This window comes from Hyperolius riggenbachi, chromosome 1 (assembly GCF_040937935.1).
Source record: "Hyperolius riggenbachi isolate aHypRig1 chromosome 1, aHypRig1.pri, whole genome shotgun sequence".
Classification (NCBI taxonomy): domain Eukaryota; kingdom Metazoa; phylum Chordata; class Amphibia; order Anura; family Hyperoliidae; genus Hyperolius; species Hyperolius riggenbachi.
The window spans coordinates 534,337,766-534,360,141 of NC_090646.1; the positions used below are offsets into that span (position 1 = coordinate 534,337,766).

Sequence of the window (22,376 nt, forward strand, 5' to 3'; positions counted from 1 at the left end):
TTAGCTGCTCTGCCAAGGCAGCCAGATAACACCACTTAAAGATTAAATTACAGTTGTGATTGATCACAGATAAGGGGGAAATTAGACAGGCTAAACTCTCTAAATACATACAGGTTGCATGTCTTTAGGTTTTCCTTCTGCCCTGTGCAAGAGTTCAGGTCCACTTTAAGGTGCTCATACATTATTCAATTTTCACAGCAGATTTGTCGTTAGATTGGATAAAAACATTTATCACATTGTATTACAATTAAGGCATATCGGACTAAACTAATAAACACATTTATAAGGTGCAGAGCATCTACACAAAACATGATGAAGTCCATTGATTTTGGTGAAATAAATGCCCTCCAGTGGCCAGATGCAAGAAAACTAATGTAAAGCAAGCCTGTAGTTTCTTGTACCAAACATAAAGTCTCGTAATTAACCACTTCACCTCCAAGGGTTTTTTGACTTAAAAAAAGCAATTTTCACCTGTCAGTGCTCCTTCCATTCATTCGCCTATAACTATATAATTACTTATCACATCGACACAATCTATATCTTGTTGTTTTTTTTGCCACCAATTAGGCTTTCTTTGAGGGGAGCTTTTTGCTACGAATTATTTTATTCTAACTGCATTTTAGCAGGAAAAAGAAGAAAAAAATTGAAGAAATTAATAAATCCTCTGTTTTTGACCATTATAGTTTTAAAAATATACATGCTACCATAATTAACCTCCTTGGCGGTCTGATTCTTTCCAGATTTTAGGGTCTAAAAGCGGTGCAATTTTTTTCCACTCTTTCAGACCCTAAAACCTGAAAAAAAACATTCTGGCAGGGAGATCTGCAGCAAAATAAAAAAAAATGTACTTTCCTGGGCTCCTGTGCTGCAGTTTTCTCTTTGCCCACAAGATGGCGCTAATATACATATAAACGAACTTCTCTATATTTCTCTAATATAGAGAAATTCGTTTTCAATATTAGCCCCGCCCCCGATGGCGTCACGCTGCCACCACCGCTCTGCTGCCACCACCACGGCTGCGCTGCTCCAACTGGCTGCTGGGTCCCCGGAAGAATAGCGGGGACATGGGGGATCCCGGCGGCCAGGGAAATACCCCACACTGCCGGGGAGAGAGGCTGGAGTCCCGCTGCGCAGCGAGATCGCGCGCGGGACTCCACAACTACAAGTAAAGCTCTGCAATGCCTACCCCGACCTGAGCTCGGGATCACCGCTAATAGCTTATTTTTTCTACCCCGAGCTCAGGTCGGGAAAACCGGCAAGGAGGTTAAAACCCACACATGTTATTTTCTCATTTGTCTTAGTTATTGCAATGTTTAACATTTTTCCCTAGTACAGTGTATGGCGCCAATATTTATTTTGTAATAAAGGTGCATTTTTTCAGTTTTGCGTCCATCACTCATTACAAGCCCATAATTTATAAAGGAACAGTAATATACCATCTTGACACACGTATTAAAAAAAGTTCAGTCCCTAAGGTAACTTAATGTATTTTCTTAATTATTTATATATATATATATATATATATATATATATATATATATATATATATATATATATATATATATATATATGTATATATATATATAAGCATATAAGCATACTTTCCTAGTGGTTGGGGTCACCCTGAGCTGCTTGGTTACTCTGTTCTCTGTTGGAGAAATAGACTCTATTCTTGCATTCAATAAGGTGTTTTCTGGACAAGGAAGAATAGAGCGATTTAATAAGATACTAGCTATTCTGTATCACTTTGATTTTAGAACAGTCCCACCAAGTGTGCCAGAAAGAGCCTATAACCTGACATCCTATAAAGCATGTAGCTTTAATTGAGGATGAATATTAAGAAATTCTATCTGGGACAAGTTATGCTTGATGAAAAATGTTAGTGGATGTTTCTGTCAGATTATAGTCAGGGTCTTTTTACACTTAATCAGTTGCTCTCAGTTTTAACTGAAAGGACAGCTGATTTTTAAAGTAATGTCCATCTTTTCCTATGGCTCAGTTCCCACTATACGCATTTTAACTGAACGTTTTTTGACAATGCACTGCTATGGAGAAAAAAAACCTCAACACATGCCAACACCTACCAAAGCATTAAAGAGAACCCGAGGTGTGTTTAAAGAATGTTATCTGCATACAGAGGCTGGATCTGCCTATACAGCCCAGCCTCTGTTGCTATCCCAAACCCCCCTAAGGTCCCCCTGCACTCTGCAATCCCCCATAAGTCACAGCCATGCTGTGAGGCTGTGTTTACATCTGTAGTGTCAGTCTCAGCTGCTCCCCCGCCTCCTGCATAGCTCCGGTCCCTGCCCCCATCCCTTCCCTCCAATCAGCAGGGAGGGAAGGGATGCAGGCGGGGACCGGAGTTCTGCAGGAGGCGGGGAGAGCAGCAGACTGACACTATAGAGATAAACACAGCCAGCTCTGACAAGCTGTTTGTCAGCAGCGTGGCTGTGATTTATGAGGGATTGCAGAGTGCAGGGGGACCTTAGGGGGGTTTGGGATAGCAACAGAGACTGGGCTGTATAGGCAGATCCAGCCTCTGTATGCAGATAACATTCTTCAAACCCACCTCAGGTTCTCTTTAAGTGTAAAAGATCCCTCAGGAGAACCATTTGATAATGTTGATCCACATCACATCCCATAGATCTTGATCTGATCTGACAAAGGAATGAGGTTTCTATGTGGTTTGAGCATGGTCTATAAGGGAGTAACATTTTTCTTGTAGGAAGCTGTACATTAGCGTATAGCTGGAAAATTCACTGACACTCTAAGGAAAGAAAATGACTTTATTTTTCCCTCTATAAACATGTCTGATGCATGATGAGATTCACCATTCAAATTTACCCGGATTTAACCTCTGGGGGAAGAAGTCTGGGTTACCAAACTGGAGGGAGAGTAGTAAGAACCTGGAACACAGCTTATATTCGAATGTTTATTTATGCTCAATTCTTAAAGGGGCACTAATTTAAACTATGTGCAAACATATACAAATAAGAAGTACATTTTTTCCAGAGTAAAATGAGCCATAAATTCCTTCTAGTCCCTTTGGACTAGTCATAAACCTGTCACTTCTGTCAGATTTCTACTACCTACTGTAAGTGACAGCAACATAGGAGAAAAGTAATGTATGGCTCATTTTACTCAGGAAGAAACGCACTTCTTAATTGTCTATGTTTGCCCATATTTTACATTTTATAATTTTTTGCCGTAGTGCCCCTTTGAGGAGACTCCAGTAGTTTCAAAGGCCATTTTTTGGCATATGAGACATCCAGAGTAGATCATGCAGTCCAAACTGGTTGTTAGAATAATTTTCCATATCTAGCCAATTTGGAGAATTATCTTTAGAAGCAATGGCTGGTAACTGAGCTGTTCTGGCTGCTTCGTAGTATCTGTAGAAGTGTGAGACCCCCAATTCCCACTTTGATTTTTTGTCTGGGTATTGTCTGGGTGCTTTTGTGTATCTCCAAATGAACCTCATTACTTCAGACTGAATAGAAGCCAAATATTAAAAAAAAGGGAATGGGGGGGGGGGGATCGTGAAGAGATATAATAATTTAGGTAAAATTATTATTTTAACAGAGTTCATCCACCCTACCAACGATATTTGCAATTTCTGCTTAAAAATCTTAATGAGTGGAGGACAATTTGCAGAATATATACCCTCTATTGTTTAGGTTATATGGATTACTAATGATTTGAATGAGTTATAATTATAATAAGTTATAATTCCCAATTGTAGGTCTTTGTATCGAGACGTCCTTACTAATTCATTCTAGAAGGATTTCAAAGGCCAAGACATACAGGAATGGGGAGAGAGGACAGCCCTGACTACTCCCTCTTTCAATCATAAAGGGAGTAGAATCTTGACCAACAGCTAGCATAGTGGCAGAAGGGTAGGAGTAGAGATTCTTTAAGATGTACATGAAGGGGCCTCCAAAACCAAAGCCAATGAAGGGAGTCAAATGCCTTCACCATGTCCATGGCCAGTAATAATAGGGGAGATTTAAGTTTACCAGAATGTTGGATAAAATTCAGTATTTTTCTTATGCTTACATAGTTACATAATGATTTGGGATGAAAAAACAAAGTACAACACCAGCCTGCTCCCTCACATATCCCTGTTGATCCAGAGGAAGGCAAAAAACCCTTACAAGGCATGGTCCAATTAGCCCCCAAAGGGAAAAAATTCCTTCCCGACTCCAGATGGTAATCAGATAAAATCCCTGGATCAACACCACTGGGCATTACCTAGTAATTATAGCCATGGATCTCTTTCTTTGCAAGGAAAGCATCTAAGCCTCCTTTAAATGCAGATATAGAATATGCCATAACTATGGTGTCTGGTCCTTTTCTGGTGGGTATAAAACCTGCCTGATCTAAGTTAATCAAACTGTAGATGAAAGAGTTTAGCCTCTCTGCTAGGATTTTGGTAAGGATGTTAATAAGTGATATGGGTCTATAATTTTTACATAAAGTGTGAACCTTATTTTCTTTCGGGATAACTACTATAGTTAACCTCCCTAGCGTTCTGGATGAGCTAGGCTCGTCCAGAGACGCCGGAGGCCACCGCTCAGGCCCTGCTGGGCAGATTTTAATAATTTTTTTCTAAAACACGCAGCAAGCACTTTGCTTGCTGCGTGTCCTACCCGATCGCCGCCGATCCGCCGCGAAAAAGGCCCCCCCCAGCAAACCCCGTGCGCAGCCTGGCCAATCGCCGCCAGGCTATGCTTTGGGGTGGATCTGGAGTCTCTGTGACGTGACGATGACGTCATTCCGTTTGTCGCCATGCCGACAAGGAAAGCCCTCAAGGAAATCCCGTTTAGAACGGGATTTCCTGACGGGCATAGGCGCCGGCAGCGATCAGAGGGGTGGGAGGGATACGGCAGGGAGGGGGGTATCATGTAGCTAGCCCTAGGCTAGCTACATGATTAAAAAAAATTAGGTATAAAAAATAATAATAATAATCAAAACACCCAGCAGGTTAAGAAAGCAGTATCATGCTATGTGGCTTTTTGTATCTTGTATAACAGTAATTTTTCTTGAGAATATATATATATATATATATATATATATATATATATATATATATATATATATATATATATATACTTGTAGTATTCTTTAAAAAAGGGAAGATACCCTAACTATAGACTCAAGGCTTGGTTACTGTTCACTAGGATGCATTGTTACCTGTGGATCTTATTTTTATTATGCTTTGGCAAATTAAAGCCTGCCAGTCAAGCCAGAAGGTGGAGCTGTAAACAATAATCATATTCTTATTTGAAGATTTAAAGGACTTACGAGGCCAAATTCGTTAAAAAAGTGAAGTACCTGCAAGATGTTTAAATGCACGGAGGACACCGTCCGCGCCCCCTGTGCAGTTCCGCCGGGTCCCCTTCCTGAAAGCGCCCCCCGTGCCGCTGGCGACCCCACAGGCTGGGTCGGGCTCTCATGCCGCTCCTAAGATGGCCGCTGGAACTGGCCGCGGCTGCGCAGTCCGCATTGCCGCGAGTGCGCTGCGCAGCTCTAGGGCCAACCCTCCGAACCACGTACTGTAGCGTGGATTGGAGGGGTTGGTCCTAGAGCTGCGCAGCCACACTCGCGGCAATGCAGACTGCGCAGCCGCGGCCAGCTCCAGCGGCCATCTTAGGAGCGGCACGAGAGCCCGGCCTGTGGGGTCGCCAGCGGCATGGGGGGCGCTTTCAGGAAGGGGACCTGGCGGAACTGCACGGGGGGCGCGGACGGCGTCCTCCGTGCATTTAAACATCTTGCAGGTACTTCACTTTTTTAATGAATTTGGCCTCGTAAGTCCTTTAATATGTAATTTACTTTTTAAAACAGGATAATCAATATTTTTACTTTTAAAGCAAACTTTTTAGCAATAAACTTAAACAATAATTAAATCAAAAACAACGTTTATACATTGCTTTACTTGGATCATAACTGTAACTTCTTCAAATTTTGTTTTGTTTCTTTCAATAGTCTTTTTTTCTAAGAGTCAAATAAAGGTAATAAGCACTTAGGAGCATCTTTGTGGGTTTGCTGCAAAGGAAATTTAACGGCTCATTTTCATGATATCGCCTTGCTAAATATCACCTTCTGTTCCATATGTTGAAAATGCTCAGCTTAAATGTTAAAACATCAAGATCGTTTTTCATATTTTCATTCGGAAAAATGAACCCTTGGAAATTTGTGTGCATTTTATAGAAAGTAGGGCTATAAATTTTAGTGTTGGTATTTAATGGGACAAGTAAAATATGAAAAGTGAAATCTCACACATTTAACAGGTCTTCAGTCTTTGTTCCTGAAACCCGACCACAATCCTGCAGGCCTCTAATTACAACAGATGGAATTAGTGACTGACAATTATTCTCAAGTCTCTACAATTCCTGAATAAAGAAGCCAATGCCTGGGGCCAGTGGCCTGAAGTACGGATTCTTTTATAGTCCAATAATAAACACAAGGGTGAGATGCTTAGACTAGTAACTTATGGAATTCTACACTTATGTGCAGAGCTGTAAAAGAAGTTAAGAAGCTTCTTTTTTTATTAATCTTCAAACATACCCTTACGACGTACATCTTCAGGCTAGCATTCTATCTTAGCTAAGACACTCTCTTTAGTCATTTATTAAGTGTTGCTTCCGCCTGAGAAGACACATACATTTATCTTTTATACAGAGTACTCATTCTCACACCTCCTCTCTACCTCTTATCTCTACAGATCCTAGGCTCTCAGCCAATGGCATATTTGACCCAAAAAGCAGGTTCATCTGTACTTCTGCTTGCTGAAAAAAAAATCATAAAAATGTAGAATCCCCAGAAATAAGTAAAATAGATCTTACCGAATAGTTAAGTTATTTAGAAATACTAGGGATTTGCTCAAAAATAACAAATAGGATCACCTTTGTAAAGCAAAGTGATCCGCTGCTCTGCTGCTAGCCAAACACTGAAGATTCTCACCTGCTATTAATGGAGCAATGCACCATTCTGCTGTTAGTGAATCTATTCTAGGAAATAGATGTTTATTCTCTGCCAGTGATCCTGTTGCTGAGTAAGGGATCTGTTCATTTGACATATTCTGAAATAGATCATCAGTGGGGTCTGTGTGGATGATATTGTGGCGAAACCCCTCCCACAGTGTGATGTCAAAGTGATGGCCCTGACAGTTTCTTGTTAGTCAACATTGTTGCATCATAGGAAATAGTTTCTGACTGCCAAGTAAGCAGTATCACCCTCTGTGCATATATAAGTATTTAAATCCCTCAAAAGTTTAGTCTATCACATTGTTAGTTGATGTGTTTATAAAGGCAGCGGGCGCTGTCTGTTTTTTTCCTGTCTGCCAGTAATAAAGATGATGACCCGCAGGGTCACAGTGGATCAAACAACCTCAACAAATTATGTGACGAGTATCAATCATTTCTTGATATACTGTATCTTCTATTTTTTAACTTCTCACTTTGCAATGTATTGATTTATCTTTTTCCCTACTACTATCATTCAGTAAAGTCCCCTTTTAAGTTTGTAATCATTACAGTGGGCTTCATTTACTTAATATGAAAAACATTAGAAAATATAAGTGATCCAGCAGTCGTTGAACTTCTTGCACTACAGATAACTTTTAGAACATAACTGCTGTGCGTCTAACTCTGGAGACTTCATTGCTCTGTGGCTAACTTTTTTCATTGCACCATGGCAAACTTATAGATTAAATAGCTCAAAGGTTAAATCTTAAAATAAATGATTTCCTAGGAAACCTTATAACTACCATTTTAGTAACTCTTTATTATTTCTGGCCCTGATCCTGCCAATCAAAGGAATCTGTACATACCGTATATACTCGAATATTAACCTACCCAAGTCATACCAAGATACAGTGAACCTTGGATTGAGAGTAGCTTGGTTTAAAGAGACTCTGAAGTCTCTGAAAATTCAGCTTTTTCTTGCAAAAACCTGTTCAATATTATTGCCCTAACTAAAATGCTGCATCCCCGTGGCTAAACTCTAACTAAATCCTCCCAAACTCCCCTCGCAAAATCCACGACTTTCTTGGTTGTGGATTTTGCTGCCCCGGGAGGCAGGGCATTCAGCTGCAGCTCTGCCTCCATGCGCATCAATCCACGCGTATCTCCGCCTCTCGGCGGAGGTGAAGATACGCGCTGATAGACGCGTATAGAGGCAGAGCTGTAGCTGAAAGCTCTGCCTCTCATGGAAATGCTCCCTGCAGTGTGCCCCGGGGAGTTTGGGGAATTTAGTTAGAGTTCAACTGTGAGGATACGGTGTTTTAGTTAGGGCAATAATGTTGAACAGGTTTTTGCAATAAAAAGCTGAATTTTCTGAGACTTCAGAGTCTCTTTAAGAGCGCTTTGCAATGCAAGCAACAATTTTTAGGAAATTTTGAATTGAGATACAAGCAATGTCTTGATATACAAGCTAAAAAAAACTTATACATGCATCACGTCATCACAATACAGCCGATAGTTCTTCTCCCTTTGGCACCGCAGGATTGTACCTAATCTGAGTGTAGAGATGGTGCAAAGTCACATTTCCATGAAATCCTCAAAAGTAACTGTCATTGGCTAAGTTCCTTGTTAAAGCCACATGAAAAAAGGTATGGGGCGAGCCAACAGATGACAATGATTCTGTTACTTATAGTGAAAGTCTTGTTTACATCTTTATTTTATACTGTTTTACTATAACTGCTTATGGATTGTGGAACAAATCAACCGGATTCCCTTAAAGGGAAGGTTCAAGAAAAATAAAAAAATGAGTTTCACTTACCTGGGGCTTCTACCAGCCCCATGCAGCACTCACTGCTGCTCCAGTCCCCCGCTGGCAGCTTGCCGACCTCTGAGTTCGGCGGGACGCATTGCGTACATTTTTACGCATTCCCGCTAGTGCAGGAACATTAACACATACATTTTTACGCGTTACTGGTTCAATGCGTACATTTTTACGCATTGAACCAGTAACGCGTAAAAATGTATGTGTTAACCACTTGCCGACCAGGGGATTTTACACTGATCGGTGCTGCGTGGGCTCTACAGCCCGCAGCACCGATCAGGAGTGCAGCAGGGCGATCAGACTACCCCCCTTTTTTCCCCACTAGGGGGATGTCCTGCTGGGGGGGTCTGATCGCCGCCGGCTGCAGTTGCTTAGCGGGGGGGGGCTCTTCAAAGCCCCCCTCCGCAGCGCTTTCCGCCCTCTCGCCAGCTCCCTCCCTCTCCCTTCCCCTGTGTGCTGCGCAGGACGGATTTCCGTCCTGCGCATTGAAGGATAGGCTTCAGCCTATCATATGCCGGCGATCCCCGGCCAATCAGAGGCCGGGGATCGCCGATCTGCCTTACGGCGCTGCTGCGCAGCAGCGCCGTATGATGTAAACAGCGGGGATTTCTTCCCCGCCTGTTTACATTTTGCCGGCGAGCCGCCATCGGCGGCTCTCCGGCTGTTCACGGAGACACCCTCCGTGAACTGACATGGAAAGGCCGCTCGATCGAGCGCCCGTTTCCATGGTAACCCGCAGACGACCAGTTTACGCCAATCGGCGTTAGCTGGTCGTCAAGAGGTTTGTTCCTGCACTAGCGGGAATGCGTAAAAATGTATGCAATGCGTCCCGCCGACCTCCGAGGTCGGCAAGCTGCCAGCAGGGGATTGGAGCAGTAGTGAGTGACTACGAGGGCACAGGATGGCTGCATGGGGTTGGTAGAAGCCCCAGGTAAGTGAAACTCATTTTTTTATTTTGCTTGGACATTCCCTTTAATTCTTATGGGGAAATTTGCTTTGATATAAGTGTGGTCTGGATTGCAAGCATATTTCTGGAACTAATTAAGGTTCCACTGTACCTAGTTTTTCCTTTATAAACAAGTATTGTTTTGACTTGAGTATAAACCTAGGGTAGAAACCTGGACCACTTCTTTTAAAATCCCCATATCACCTTACTGTTGGTCTAGTGGCTCCTCACTCTCCCCATATAACGTTATCTGGTTCAGAATCCTGCTCCCAAACAGTGTACCTGGTGTCTAGTTTCTCCCCCTAATCCATTACCCATTTCCTAGCGTTCCCCCACACTCCTCTATATAAAGTACCTGGTGAATAATAGTCCCGGGGAAAGAGGGCACCAGGGATGGTTGAGAAAGGGCAGCCACTAGACTACAGGAAACATGCTGTGGAGGAGAGAGGTAGGGCAGCCACTAGACACCAGGGAACACGCTATAGACACCAGGTTTTTATGACCCGAATATAAACCAAGATTTATACTTGACTATAAACTCTAATTCATATTTTAGGTATCAAGTGTAACCAAAATTACCTTCATTAATGACAGCATGCCAACGATGTTTATGATTAGGGTTGGAAGATCGAATGCTGAAGGTCTGGCATTGCCAATCCCTGAAATCGAGGGCTCCATGAGGACATCTTGGGTTCTCACATATTTTGTATTGTATTTTGGGATCATAACATTGTCGTCCTTCAGAACTCTGACTAGAAGAGAAAGTATTGAAAACTGGTGGAAATTTTATTCTTGAATATACATACAAGTGCAATGCAAATAACAGATTAGCAAGGCCTTACTTTATTGCATGCATCAGTAACCTTTACCTAAGACATTTACGTTGCCTGCTTCGGACCCCTGTGCCACATGTTCTGCTGCAGGAACTCCAAGAACTCCATTCCCCAGAGAGGTGTTCAGAAGATGAGGTCATGCTGGTGCATTCTCCAACTCTACACCACTGTAAAAATATATGTCCATTAAAAAAGACTTTTAGCCCCATGCCAAGATAAAGCAAAACATACACATATAGCAAGCTTACGCTACAAAGGCTGCCAAACTTGAGATGAAAGACTGTAAACTGTAAGTACTAGGATTAGTTAATTAATTAATTATTGTACCTTGGCTGGAACTAACTTATCAAATATTCATCTTGAAACTAGGAATAGCTTCTAAATGCAAGATTACAGCTGAACCTGTGGTGGGCTACAGGGACATCCTTCTTACTCCAATACTTAATAGCAAAAATTAAGACCTGCTAATTAAGTATTAAGGGACTGTTAAGATGTCTTAGTCTTTTACATCTTTTCTTTCCTCTTACAATGAAATAAACAAAACAAGGCATAATCAAGCATGAACACACACAAAGATCTGTAAGATGGCATTATTTTATTCATATATATATGAAAACTCATAATCTTGCAGTTTGCAGCTATTCCTAGTCCCAAGATGTGCATGTTTAGCCTCATAAACTGATCAATTAAAACAAAATGATATATGATGGCTTTGTACTAAAAATAAATAAAAAGGTGCAGTGCTATAAAGTGCATAGTATTAGTGACATAAAGCAATGTTTCTCAACATTTAATTGGTATGTGCCCCTTATAAAACCCTGTACTCACCAAGTACCCCCTAGCATAGTAAACATTGTCACAAGTACCCCTTGACAAATATATATTTAATCGTAGTACATGATAATTGGTTCTAAACAATTTCCAAGCATTTACTATTGCTTTTAATTAGCTAAAATACTAATTTTGGTGTTGTTTATATAGGATTAAACATTTTCTAAAACTCTAAATTTATTATTCTTAGTTACGTATATCAAGCCTGAGTCCCCCTGGAACCATCAGCAGTACCCCCTAAGGTACGCGTACCATATGTTGAGAACCTAGGACATAGTCAGAGTCAACCTGATACTGGCTGGAGTAAAGTATATATAGCTGAACTACCCCACCCTAAATTAGCTGGACACATCCCCTACCCAGTCAACACCTGATAGCCTCCCAAAATGTACTGGGAGCATGGGATGGGTAATCAGAGCTGGGACAAGGTCCTTCAGCACCCAAGGCTGAGACAGCAAAGTGCGCCCCTCCATCCCTCCCACCCCAGCCATCACTCACTGCTTGCTATTAAACTAATAGGTGCCCCAGGGCCCCCAACCTCCCCAACACCTTAATCTCCAGTTATCTGGCTTGCAGTCACTGTCATGTATCCCCTTTTCTTATTTCTTTCTGCTTCAAACACAATTGGGAATGACAGCTGAATGAATTGTGCACCCCCTCCTACACTGCGCCCTGAGGCTGGAGCCTCTCCAGCCTCTGCCTCGGCCCGGCCCTGGATGGGTAATAACCACATATACCAATCAGGTTAGAGCAGAGACTCCCCTTAAGAAAAGTAAACATGAACACACACAAAGATCTGTAAGATTACATTATTTTCATCATATAGGTATGAAAACTCATAATCATCCCATCCTCAAACTATAACCCCATCCACTGACTTGACAGACTGGTAAAGATTATATGGGTGATTGTGTCTTTGTATGTGGATAGGTACTATTATGTATGTTCAGATAACTGCTGGGCAGGTCTGATCCTGGATATTGCCCGAGCTTATTTTGATTGCTTAATCCTAAATTCATCCAAACCTATCTGCAATCTCTTAGAACATAAATGTTTATGATACCTTAGAGACCAATTACTGTGTAGACCTTTTGAATCTGATCTGCATTTAGTGTGACTGCTTGATTATTTTTCATAACCTATTCAGGTTCCTGACACTATCCATCTGTGCTTTTTGGATAACTGGTGGGCAGGTCTGATATTGGATCTTACCCGATTCCAATTTTTGATTGATTGATATTAAGTATACTAAATAATTAATATTGTATGGATATTCGACAATGCAAAAATATCTAAATCAATCTACAATCTTTTAGAACATACAGTATATGCTATTATCCAACTATCGTGTGGATGTTTTGAATCTGATACATTCAGTGTGACTGCTTGATTGTATTGAGTGACTGCAATGGATGTTTGATAGTTACAACTTGCATTCAGCCCAGTCTGCAATTGTCCACAGCAGGGATGAGCACAGAAACTACGCCAGTGCGAATTTACGCATCGTAGTTCGCATCTACGCATCGCAGTTTGTAGGTGAAGTTTCAAAACTACGCTTACGAATTTACGCATACCGTAGTACCGCTACGCATAGCTTACGCCCACTATGCGTAGTTAACATGTGTATTGCGTAGTGAACTACGAATGCGTTACTCACGTCCAATTTTCCGCGTGCGATTGTATGCTTACAAATTTACGCATTGGAAATGGGAATGTTCGCATAGAAGAGTTTCCGTTAAAAGCATTTAAATAGGAATTACATTTTCTGCATACGGGCATAAGCATTCGCATACACTGCATTTCGCACTACGCGTAATTGCGTATTTTAACGCATAGTCTACGAAATGCATACGAAGCGAATATTTAAGTTCGAAGCCATAGTTTGGCGAAGCGTAATTGCGTAAAACTACGCGTAGTTCCAGCGTAGCGAAGTTGGCTGACTACGACCATCCCTGCATGCATGGTTTAATAGCATGTTTTGCAGTCCTTACAACTATAAGCATTTAGTGTTGTGCTTTTTGGATAACTGCCGGGCAGGTCTGATAATGGATCTTACCCGAGCCCAACTTTTGATTGCTTGATACCAAGTATACTTAATGATCGATATCGGATATTGGACAATGCAAATATATCCAAATAAGTCTACAATTTTTTTAGAACATATATGTTATTATCCAATTATTGTGTAGATCTTTTGATTCTGGTTTACATTCAGTGTGAATATTTGTTTGCATTGAGTGACTGGAATGGATGTCTGATAGTTACTACTTGCCTTCAGCCCAGTCTGCAATTTTCCACAGTGCTGTGGTTCAACAGCATGGTTGCAGTCTCCAAAATTATAAGCATTTAGTATTTTTTTAAAGCTGAAAAACCTGCTCACAGTGCCAAAACCACTGGTAAATGGTTTACTGACCATGGTATTATTGTGCTCAATTGGCCTGCCAACTCTCCTGACCTGAACCCCATAGAGAATCTGTGGGATATTGTGAAGAGAAAGTTGAGAGACGCAAGACCCAACACTCTGGATGTGCTTAAGGCTGTTATCGAAGCATCCTGGGCCTCCATAACACCTGAGCAGTGCCACAGGCTGAATTTTTTGAGATAGGAATTTTGGGTTTTCATGAGTTGTATGCCAAAATCATCAATATTAAAATAATAAAAGGCTTGAACTACTTCGGTTGTGTGTAATGAATCTAAATTATATAAAAGTCTAATGTTTATCAGTACATTACAGAAAATAAGGAACTTTATCACAATATGCAAATTTTTTGAGAAGATCCTGTATAGTACCAGTTAATAGGATCAATTAGGGATTGATTGTCAGGAGTGCAGGTGTACCCTGCCACTGTACATGTTTGCAAATGTGTATGTGTGTGGTGGGGGAGGGGGGGGGCAGTATACACATCCAAAGTGTTACTTTATCACTAGTATACCCGGATACAAACTTAAATGTTGTTTTGGAGGGCATTTTGGGAGCCAAAAACCGTGGTTTATGCTTGAGTATATACAGGGATATATTATAAATATTGAAAACAACATGGAAGCCTGCAATGTATCTGGCAATTCATTTGGAAAGAAAAAAGTCAATTACACAGGGGATAAAATATATTTCAAGGTCCAGGCATTTCTACAAAGTCTTCTCGTTTAATTGTCTATTTCATGTGAGAGAAATGCCCAGATGGTATTAATGGAAACTTTGAACTCGATTAATTCTGATAGCACAAAATAAACTTTAGCTACAGCCTGAAAGCTGTTGACGGACACTAAACAGAGATCTCATTATAGATGAATGTATCCCCTTATGCTGTAACTAACTGCTGCAATTAAATGCTTTAAGTAACATTTTAATGTAGCTGAAAAAAGGCTAAAAACAAAGAGAAAAAAATGAATTGTAGTGGTGCTAAGAGCACAGTATATTGAACTGGTGTATTCGTTTACACTTAGTTAAATATACAAATGTTAAATTAAGCTTCTCATATGACAAAAATAATAATTTACAACCGGCATAAAGAAAGAGGCCATTAGTTGTATGAAGCTCTGCGTAGTAACTGATGACCAGATATATTGCTTTGTATGTTCTGCCACTGGAGCAATACATCATGGTCTGCTATTATCACTGATTAAACAAAATAACTCATATGGATATTACACTTATACATCAGCCCATTAGTTTCTCTATCCAGCTTTGCCAGTTCATTTGCTAAAGTAAAAGAATGTTAAAGGTCAGCTGTACATGTCTTAATGATTAAAGGACCACAATCAAGAAAAAAATGTAAAATGTATTTGTATACATACTAATAAAAAGTACATTTCTCCCAGAGTAACATGTACTGTAAATTACTTTTTTTGGACTAGTACATCTCCTCTTTGGGGATTCTCAGTACCTCCTTTATTCTATTAAAAAAAAGCAATCCCTTAAAGGACCTACTCATTTGCACACTATTTTGGCAGTTGGACTGAGCAATTGCTGTTTAGTAATTGCTTTTTAAAATAAAGAAAACGCTGACAATCCCCCATGAGGAGATGGATTAGTCCAAAATCTGTAAGATTTGACAGATTTTTGCTGCTGACAGGAACATTGGAGAAATGTAATTTATAGTGCATTTTAATCTAGGATAATGTACTTCTTGTATACATGTATTTTACATTTTACAATTGTACGCAATTGCAATCCTTTAAGAAGATTTTTGTCCTGTACCGCCTATCCTCAAAACAGCAATGGGTAAAGGACTGTTTTCTTATTCTCCTATTGTTTTAATAGCAGACAGGACTGAATGTTTGTCAAGTGCCCAAACTTGTGCTGTGATAAATATTCTTGTGGAGTAGATACATCTGTATTTATATTCCATTAATTCAACCTCATTGGATTCAACCATAGTTCCAAAAACCTGTGTAAAATGTGAGTAAAAAAACAAATATGAAGAACATATATCAGCCAATCCCTATATTTAATTGAAGGCAGTACAAGGACAACATAGGAAATTATAATATTGAAAAATATTATTTTTTTTAAATATATGTTCATATTGAATTTGGTGCCAGCAACAAGCTTCAAAAAGAAAAAAAAAAGATTGGCACATTTAGCTTTTCTGTTAACAACTTTCTGTAAACATTAGGGAACTGGGGCGATCCTTCAGTGTAGTTTTGAAAGCAAAATGTTGTCCCAATCTTGCCTAATATACAATTTTGGCTGCTCAACAATATAGGATTCTCCTTAGTTGTGTGCCAAAGGTTTTCAATAGGTGACAGGTCTGGCCTGCAGGCAGGCCAATCGTTTCATTCTTTTTCCATAAGGGATACTTAAAGGTGCACTTTACCACTTTCTCTAAGAAGGATTGTCATTCTGATCCACAGTAAGGCGTTACTGGGAGTCACTCAGACCTAAGCAGCAGAATCTTAGTATTTAAGGAGATGTGGAATGATGTGGAATCAACATGTAGGCTCCTCAAACATTTATTCCCTGCTGGTCCCTCCTCCCCACACCTTTTTTTCCCATAAGACCGGCAGCTACTGCCTTCCATTCAATTTTTCCTCCTGAACACAGTAGCCATTACCTATCTGACAGTATGGGCAACAAACAAAGCTGTTATTTGGTAATATTAATTAAAAGAGTTTTGGAAAGGAAAAAACAATAAAGAATTCTCAAAAACAAGGTATTTAGATTGACATGGGCAGTAGATAAACTATATTAGAAGCACTTTACACTCCCTGTTAACTTTAAAAAGCTTATTATAAAACAAGGTACATATACATATCGCTAATGGGCAAAAATGGATAGTCTGTAAAATAGTCACATTCATGTTGGCTAGAAGACTGCCCAACTTTTAGAAACCCACCTTCCACCCATATATACCATGTATAAAACCACCTGCGTCAAATTAAGTATTTCATAAACAAAAATAAGGGTACTGGATATCTGAACCTTAAATACAGCCATTCTAACCCATAAAGAAACAATTGCATATAAGTAAAGGCTACTGGGAGCACAAGGCTGGTTACTTGAAAAAGTACAAATTTATTAAATAAAAAAGAGCACATAAAAAAAATCATGTGTAATTGCCTTGTTGTGCTTTTTTGTATTTAATAAATTTGTACTTTTTCAAGTAACCAGCCTTGTGCTCCCCGTATCCTTTTCTTATATGCAAATTAATGATTTGCCAGAATCTGTATCGTTAAAATTGCACAAAAGTAAACATACCAGTGTGTTAGGGGACATCTCCTATTACCCTCTGACACAATTTCGCCGCTCCTCGCCGCATTAAAAGTGGTTAAAAACAGTTTTAAAAAGTTTGTTTATAAACAAACAAAATGGCCACCAAAACAGGAAGTAGGTTGATGTACAGTATGTCCACACATAGAAAATACATTCATACACAAGCAGGCTGTATACACTCTTCCTTTTGAATCTCAAGAGATCATTTGTGTGTTTCTTTCCCCTTGCAGCTATCTTCCACTGAAGTGTCAGGCTGTTTCTTCCTGCAGAGTGCAGACAGCTCTGCCTGTATGTAATTCCTCAGTATGTGAAAGCCCAGCCAGCTCAGAGGAGGATTTATCCAGCTTGTAAATGATAAGAGAGAAGAGAGAAGCTGCCCTAATCTAAATAATACACAGGCAGTGTGCAGAGAGGGGCCTGGAGGGGGGAGATGCATCACAGAACCACAACACTGAAGAACTTGGCAGCCTTCCAGACACAGGCTGACAAGTCTGACAAGAGAGAGATAAGTTGATTTATTACAGAGATGGTAATAGTAGAACGTGCTGCAGTAAGCCAGAACACATTAGAATAGCTTTTGGAACTTGTAGGATGATAAAAAACCGGATGCAATTTTTGTTATGGAGTCTCTTTAAACGATTGTAGTCATTTTCAAAGTATTCTACTTCAAGCTATGTGGCCTCCCACCACGAGTCCTGAACAAGCAATGGAGGATTGGCTAGCACTACTTTCCCTTCTTAAGCTTTCTAGCAAGCAAGACATTATTTTGTTTTGAATTTCATTTTTGATTTCGGTTTCCTTTAAAGAAAGATTGGGGAAATAATGACTGAAAGTTTGAATGCTTGACTTGTAAAATAACTATGTGCAATTAATTGTTTCCACAAGCCAAAAAACGTAATTGAAGACAAGGCGTGGATATCCCAAGACATGTTGTGACGTCACCAGCACATGTTAGCTCCATGGTTGGCGCCATCAATCCTCCCTCCAACGGGATCCCACTCGCCACTGGCCACAGCAGTTCCCAGGTTGCACCCCATTGGACGCTGTTCTAAGAACCTTTCAAGCCCAAATTTATGGTTGCTTTTACCTTCTAAATGTGATTGTATTGCGCAGCTTTTTAACTCATTGAAGGCCATCACACTATGGAGCGCTCCTCTTTTGTTTATCTTTCCAATTACAAATTTTAGCCAGGCTGAAATCTGGCAGTAGACAAATGTATGCACGATGCGTGTTACAACCAGGACTAAAGTGAATCAGTTCTCTAATGCCAGTGTCTGACAATGAAAGGAGGAAAGTGCAGCTCTCTCAGTGGTGACATATGACAAGTGTCTGTATAAGAAAAAGGAGTGGAACACGTCCGAGGACTGGACATTGAGCATGTGAGATATGCTTGCAAATGTATGTGATCTTGTATGTGCAGTTATTTGCAGCTTGCAAACTGAATTAAAGGTATTTCATCATAGAGGTGCTCTCTTCTCTCTCCTTTTTCTGAAATCTGGCAGTCTCTGCTTCCTGTCCATCTATACTTTTTTTTTAATGATAATTTACTTCACAAGACAATAGCAAGGTATGTATTGGTGATATAAGATACAAGCAATGTGCATCAAAAACAACACATTTTCAAGTGCAATTGCTTATGCCTGGGCCCAATTCCAGCATTCTACATCAGTTACACCCAGAGAATAGTAAAGCATTCCTAAAAATTGATAATATGGGCTGTGCGTACGTGCTAATTATTTTCTGTTTTAAAAACATTTTTTTTTGTTTTAACAATTCACATTAATTGTATATATTCAATACAGACAAAACCTACATGAAACAAATATTGTCAGCCTTTCTTAATGCTGATGTGCTTGAAAGCAAAAAAAGGTGAATCAATATACCAAATGTACTGCCATGTACTGATGAGGACCAAAAGTCCGAAACAGGCTGTCTACATGTGGGTTTGGTATGGCTGTGTAAAACTTAAAGCTATAGGCTTGCTATAAACCAGCGGTTCTGGATGCTTGCTTGGCTTAACAAGGGCGGAAAGGGATAATTTGCATATTTAGTAGGTGTGCATTGTGGGTAACCACAAATGTTCATTTATAACTGAATTATTGCAAATTTCCTTCTGTTTTAAGAAGGCAATTACACCAAGCTTTGCTTTTTTAGTAGGAGGGCTTTTTGGTTCCTTTCATCCCCCTATACATTCCTAGTAGTTTGGGTCACCCTAAGCTGCTTGGTTACTCTGTTGTACTCGACCAAGCCCTATTTCATACAGCCTTATCAATCCCTGCCATGTACTGATGAGGACCAAAAGTCCGAAACAGGCTGTCTACATGTTGGTTTGGTATGGCTGTGTAAAACTTAAAGCTATAGGCTTGCTATAAACCAGCGGTTCTGGATGCTTGCTTGGCTTAACAAGGGCGGAAAGGGATAATTTGCATATTTAGTAGGTGTGCATTGTGGGTAACCACAAATGTTCATTTATAACTGAATTATTGCAAATTTCCTTCTGTTTTAAGAAGGCAATTACACCAAGCTTTGCTTTTTTAGTAGGAGGGCTTTTTGGTTCCTTTCATCCCCCTATACATTCCTAGTAGTTTGGGTCACCCTAAGCTGCTTGGTTACTCCAATATACCAAATATGATTGTTTTTTTTTCTTAATGGATAACAATATATCTGAGGGGATAACACAAAGTTTGGTTTACATATAAACATAACATATGTATGAGGGTGTGTGCAAGAATAAGGAATTATATCTCCCAACTGTCTCTTTTTTGGAGGACTAGTTCCAATTTTAGAGCCAAATCCCTTTATTTCACTTTGCTCTGCTGTTCTCCCTTGAAGGGTTTTGTATAAATTTGTATAACGTGTGATTTAGTTACTAAACATGCCAAAACTTTATGTACAACATCTGAATTATTGTACTGCTTGTATCTACTCAAAAATTAAATGTGTATTTCTGGTACCTTTATTCTGCAAATGTTGATCCTTATAAGCATGTAGAAATGTATGCATATGTACCTTCTTCTCATAATAGGATGTATTCACAAAGCAATGTTACATTTTAATTTGCATGATAGCACATGTAAATTGTGTACCATGACTTATGCAAATAGTGTGACTACAGTAAGGATCCTTTGCATGTTACATGTATACCCATTTTTTATGTATGCCCCCAACTCCCTGGAAAGGTGTGCCATTCCAAACCATTAATCTGACTTTCCTATCTTAAAGTGACATTAGCATGTAGCAGTGCTGTCAAATATGCAAGAAAAGCTTTAATCCTTATTGGTTGGTTCAAAACTTCCTTACCAAGACAGCAGTATATACATTTTTTATAAATATGACCACAAGAGACTGCCACTGCAGTGAACATGATCAAAGACAACCTGCCATACATTCAAACATGGCTCAGGATACTATAGGTAACAGCAGTTATTGACTTGAACTGGCCTTATGGACTCTAAAAGCACTTCGGTGAGAAATAAAAGCAATTGGACAGGCAAGCTTTTCTCATTGTTTGCATTGCCTGGCTTTCTTTTCAGTTGTGAGCAACATGTAGGTAGTTTTTTTTATCTAACTTTTTCATGTATTTATTTCTCATGGAAACAGCCTACAGAAAACAGAGTTCATTCAGTTCTCTATAAGTGGTGCTGTGTCTGTGAATGTGTAATGTCAGACATTATACAGCTGCCATTGTTTCATGAAAGAAACCACATGACAGCGATCAATAAAACAAGAATAATTGTCTGCTAAGGTAAATGTCGGCATTATCATAATGGCCGAGACGTAAAACAGGAGAAAGTTATTTGAAAGGCAAGTACAATGCAGCAATTACAACAATAAAAATCTTATCCTAATGACTTATGGGCACAGTGTATTCTGTTTTCTGGGTCCTTATTCACAGGATCTGATTTAATAAAGCTGAAGTTCGAGTCAATAGGCATTCATTCTGTGAATGCCCTTCACATGACTTCCTGGAGAGAAAGTTTTGCAATGTGACTATTTGTGCACTGGCTTGGGACTGTGCATACTAATATCATGATTGGGAATTCCAAGTTCTGACTGTTTAGTCCTTTTCCTTACAGGGCCTGCCTAATCAAGAGTTTAATTTTCTCCCATTTTTCTTTTACAGAGATAACAGTATATACATATACACTCATGATTTTTTGATTATTAATTGCAATAAAATAGCATTTACATTGTTCACATTAAGATTGGTTATTGGGCCCCAAAGGTATTTTTTTTAATAATAGGTTGATATTGTAAAAATGGGTTTTAAAATTATGGGGGTGACTAGATTTTGCACATGCTTACCTAAATCTTCATTTACCAGTACTAAAGAGAGAAACATTCTCTAAACATGCTAATTTGCTTCACTGGTTGGGACTACCATTGCATTGAACATTATACTATTTAATTGTCTGGACATACACCCTGACATATTTGTTATATTCCTGACCCAGTTCCCAGGTACTACTTTATGCATTACATGTCATGCTTTCTATTAACACGTTGGATAACATATTTGAAAGTTTAGTTTAACATTTGATACAGTAGATCATCATTAGTTTAGGTTAGGAAAGTTGTGTATGTTGTAAAATTAAAGTGTATTTTTAGTGTATATATATATATATATGTATATGTATATATATATGTATATATATATATATATATATATATATATATATATATATATATATATATGACCCAACTTGGGGACAGTTAGGGTGAAATATTTAGTTGCACAACTCGGACACATACACAGATAAATAAACACTCCTTCAAGCCTATGAGCATTTCAGTGCATGCTTTTCACCCTTCTCTTTTCATAACCAGAGTTATACAGGTGGCAGCCATTAGCAATTCCTCCTTTGCCAGATACCACCTACTCCACCATTCTGCCGGATTCTGTCCCGGCAATATGAAAGGAAGGTAGGGGTTCCTCCAATAAATGTAAAATATTTTATATTTGTCATCATGCAGCTGAAAAAAAGGCTGCTATTTATTATTATAATTTAGAAAATAGATTTTATTTCTGAAATCTTGTATTTTTAATTTGGGTCCACTTTAAATAAAGAAGACCTTACATTGGATGAAAACATCAAATCTACCAAACCTTCTTTAAAAATAAAGACCAACTTGATCAATGTTCGTTCATTTTGTTGACTGGACATTCATCATGAGAGGCTGTTCTTTCAGCAGACTGATGTGACCAGGCATGGTAGGAATGCAGGTGCAGCAGTACGTGTGTGATGCTGCATCAGTGTTGCTTGGATACAAT

General features: G+C 39.5%; 1 protein-coding gene across 1 annotated transcript in view; it reads right to left on the minus strand.

Annotated features, from left to right (window-relative positions):
• The window catches only part of ADAMTS19 (ADAM metallopeptidase with thrombospondin type 1 motif 19), a 245,618-nt gene that overhangs the window by 63,965 nt on the left and 159,277 nt on the right, over positions 1-22,376 (minus strand). Inside the window, exons 12-13 of the mRNA XM_068256553.1 lie at positions 10,597-10,727; positions 10,307-10,479 (exon numbers count right to left, since the gene is read on the minus strand). Coding sequence (XP_068112654.1) covers positions 10,307-10,479; positions 10,597-10,727 — 304 coding nt within the window. The remainder of the gene's footprint in view (positions 1-10,306; positions 10,480-10,596; positions 10,728-22,376) is intronic.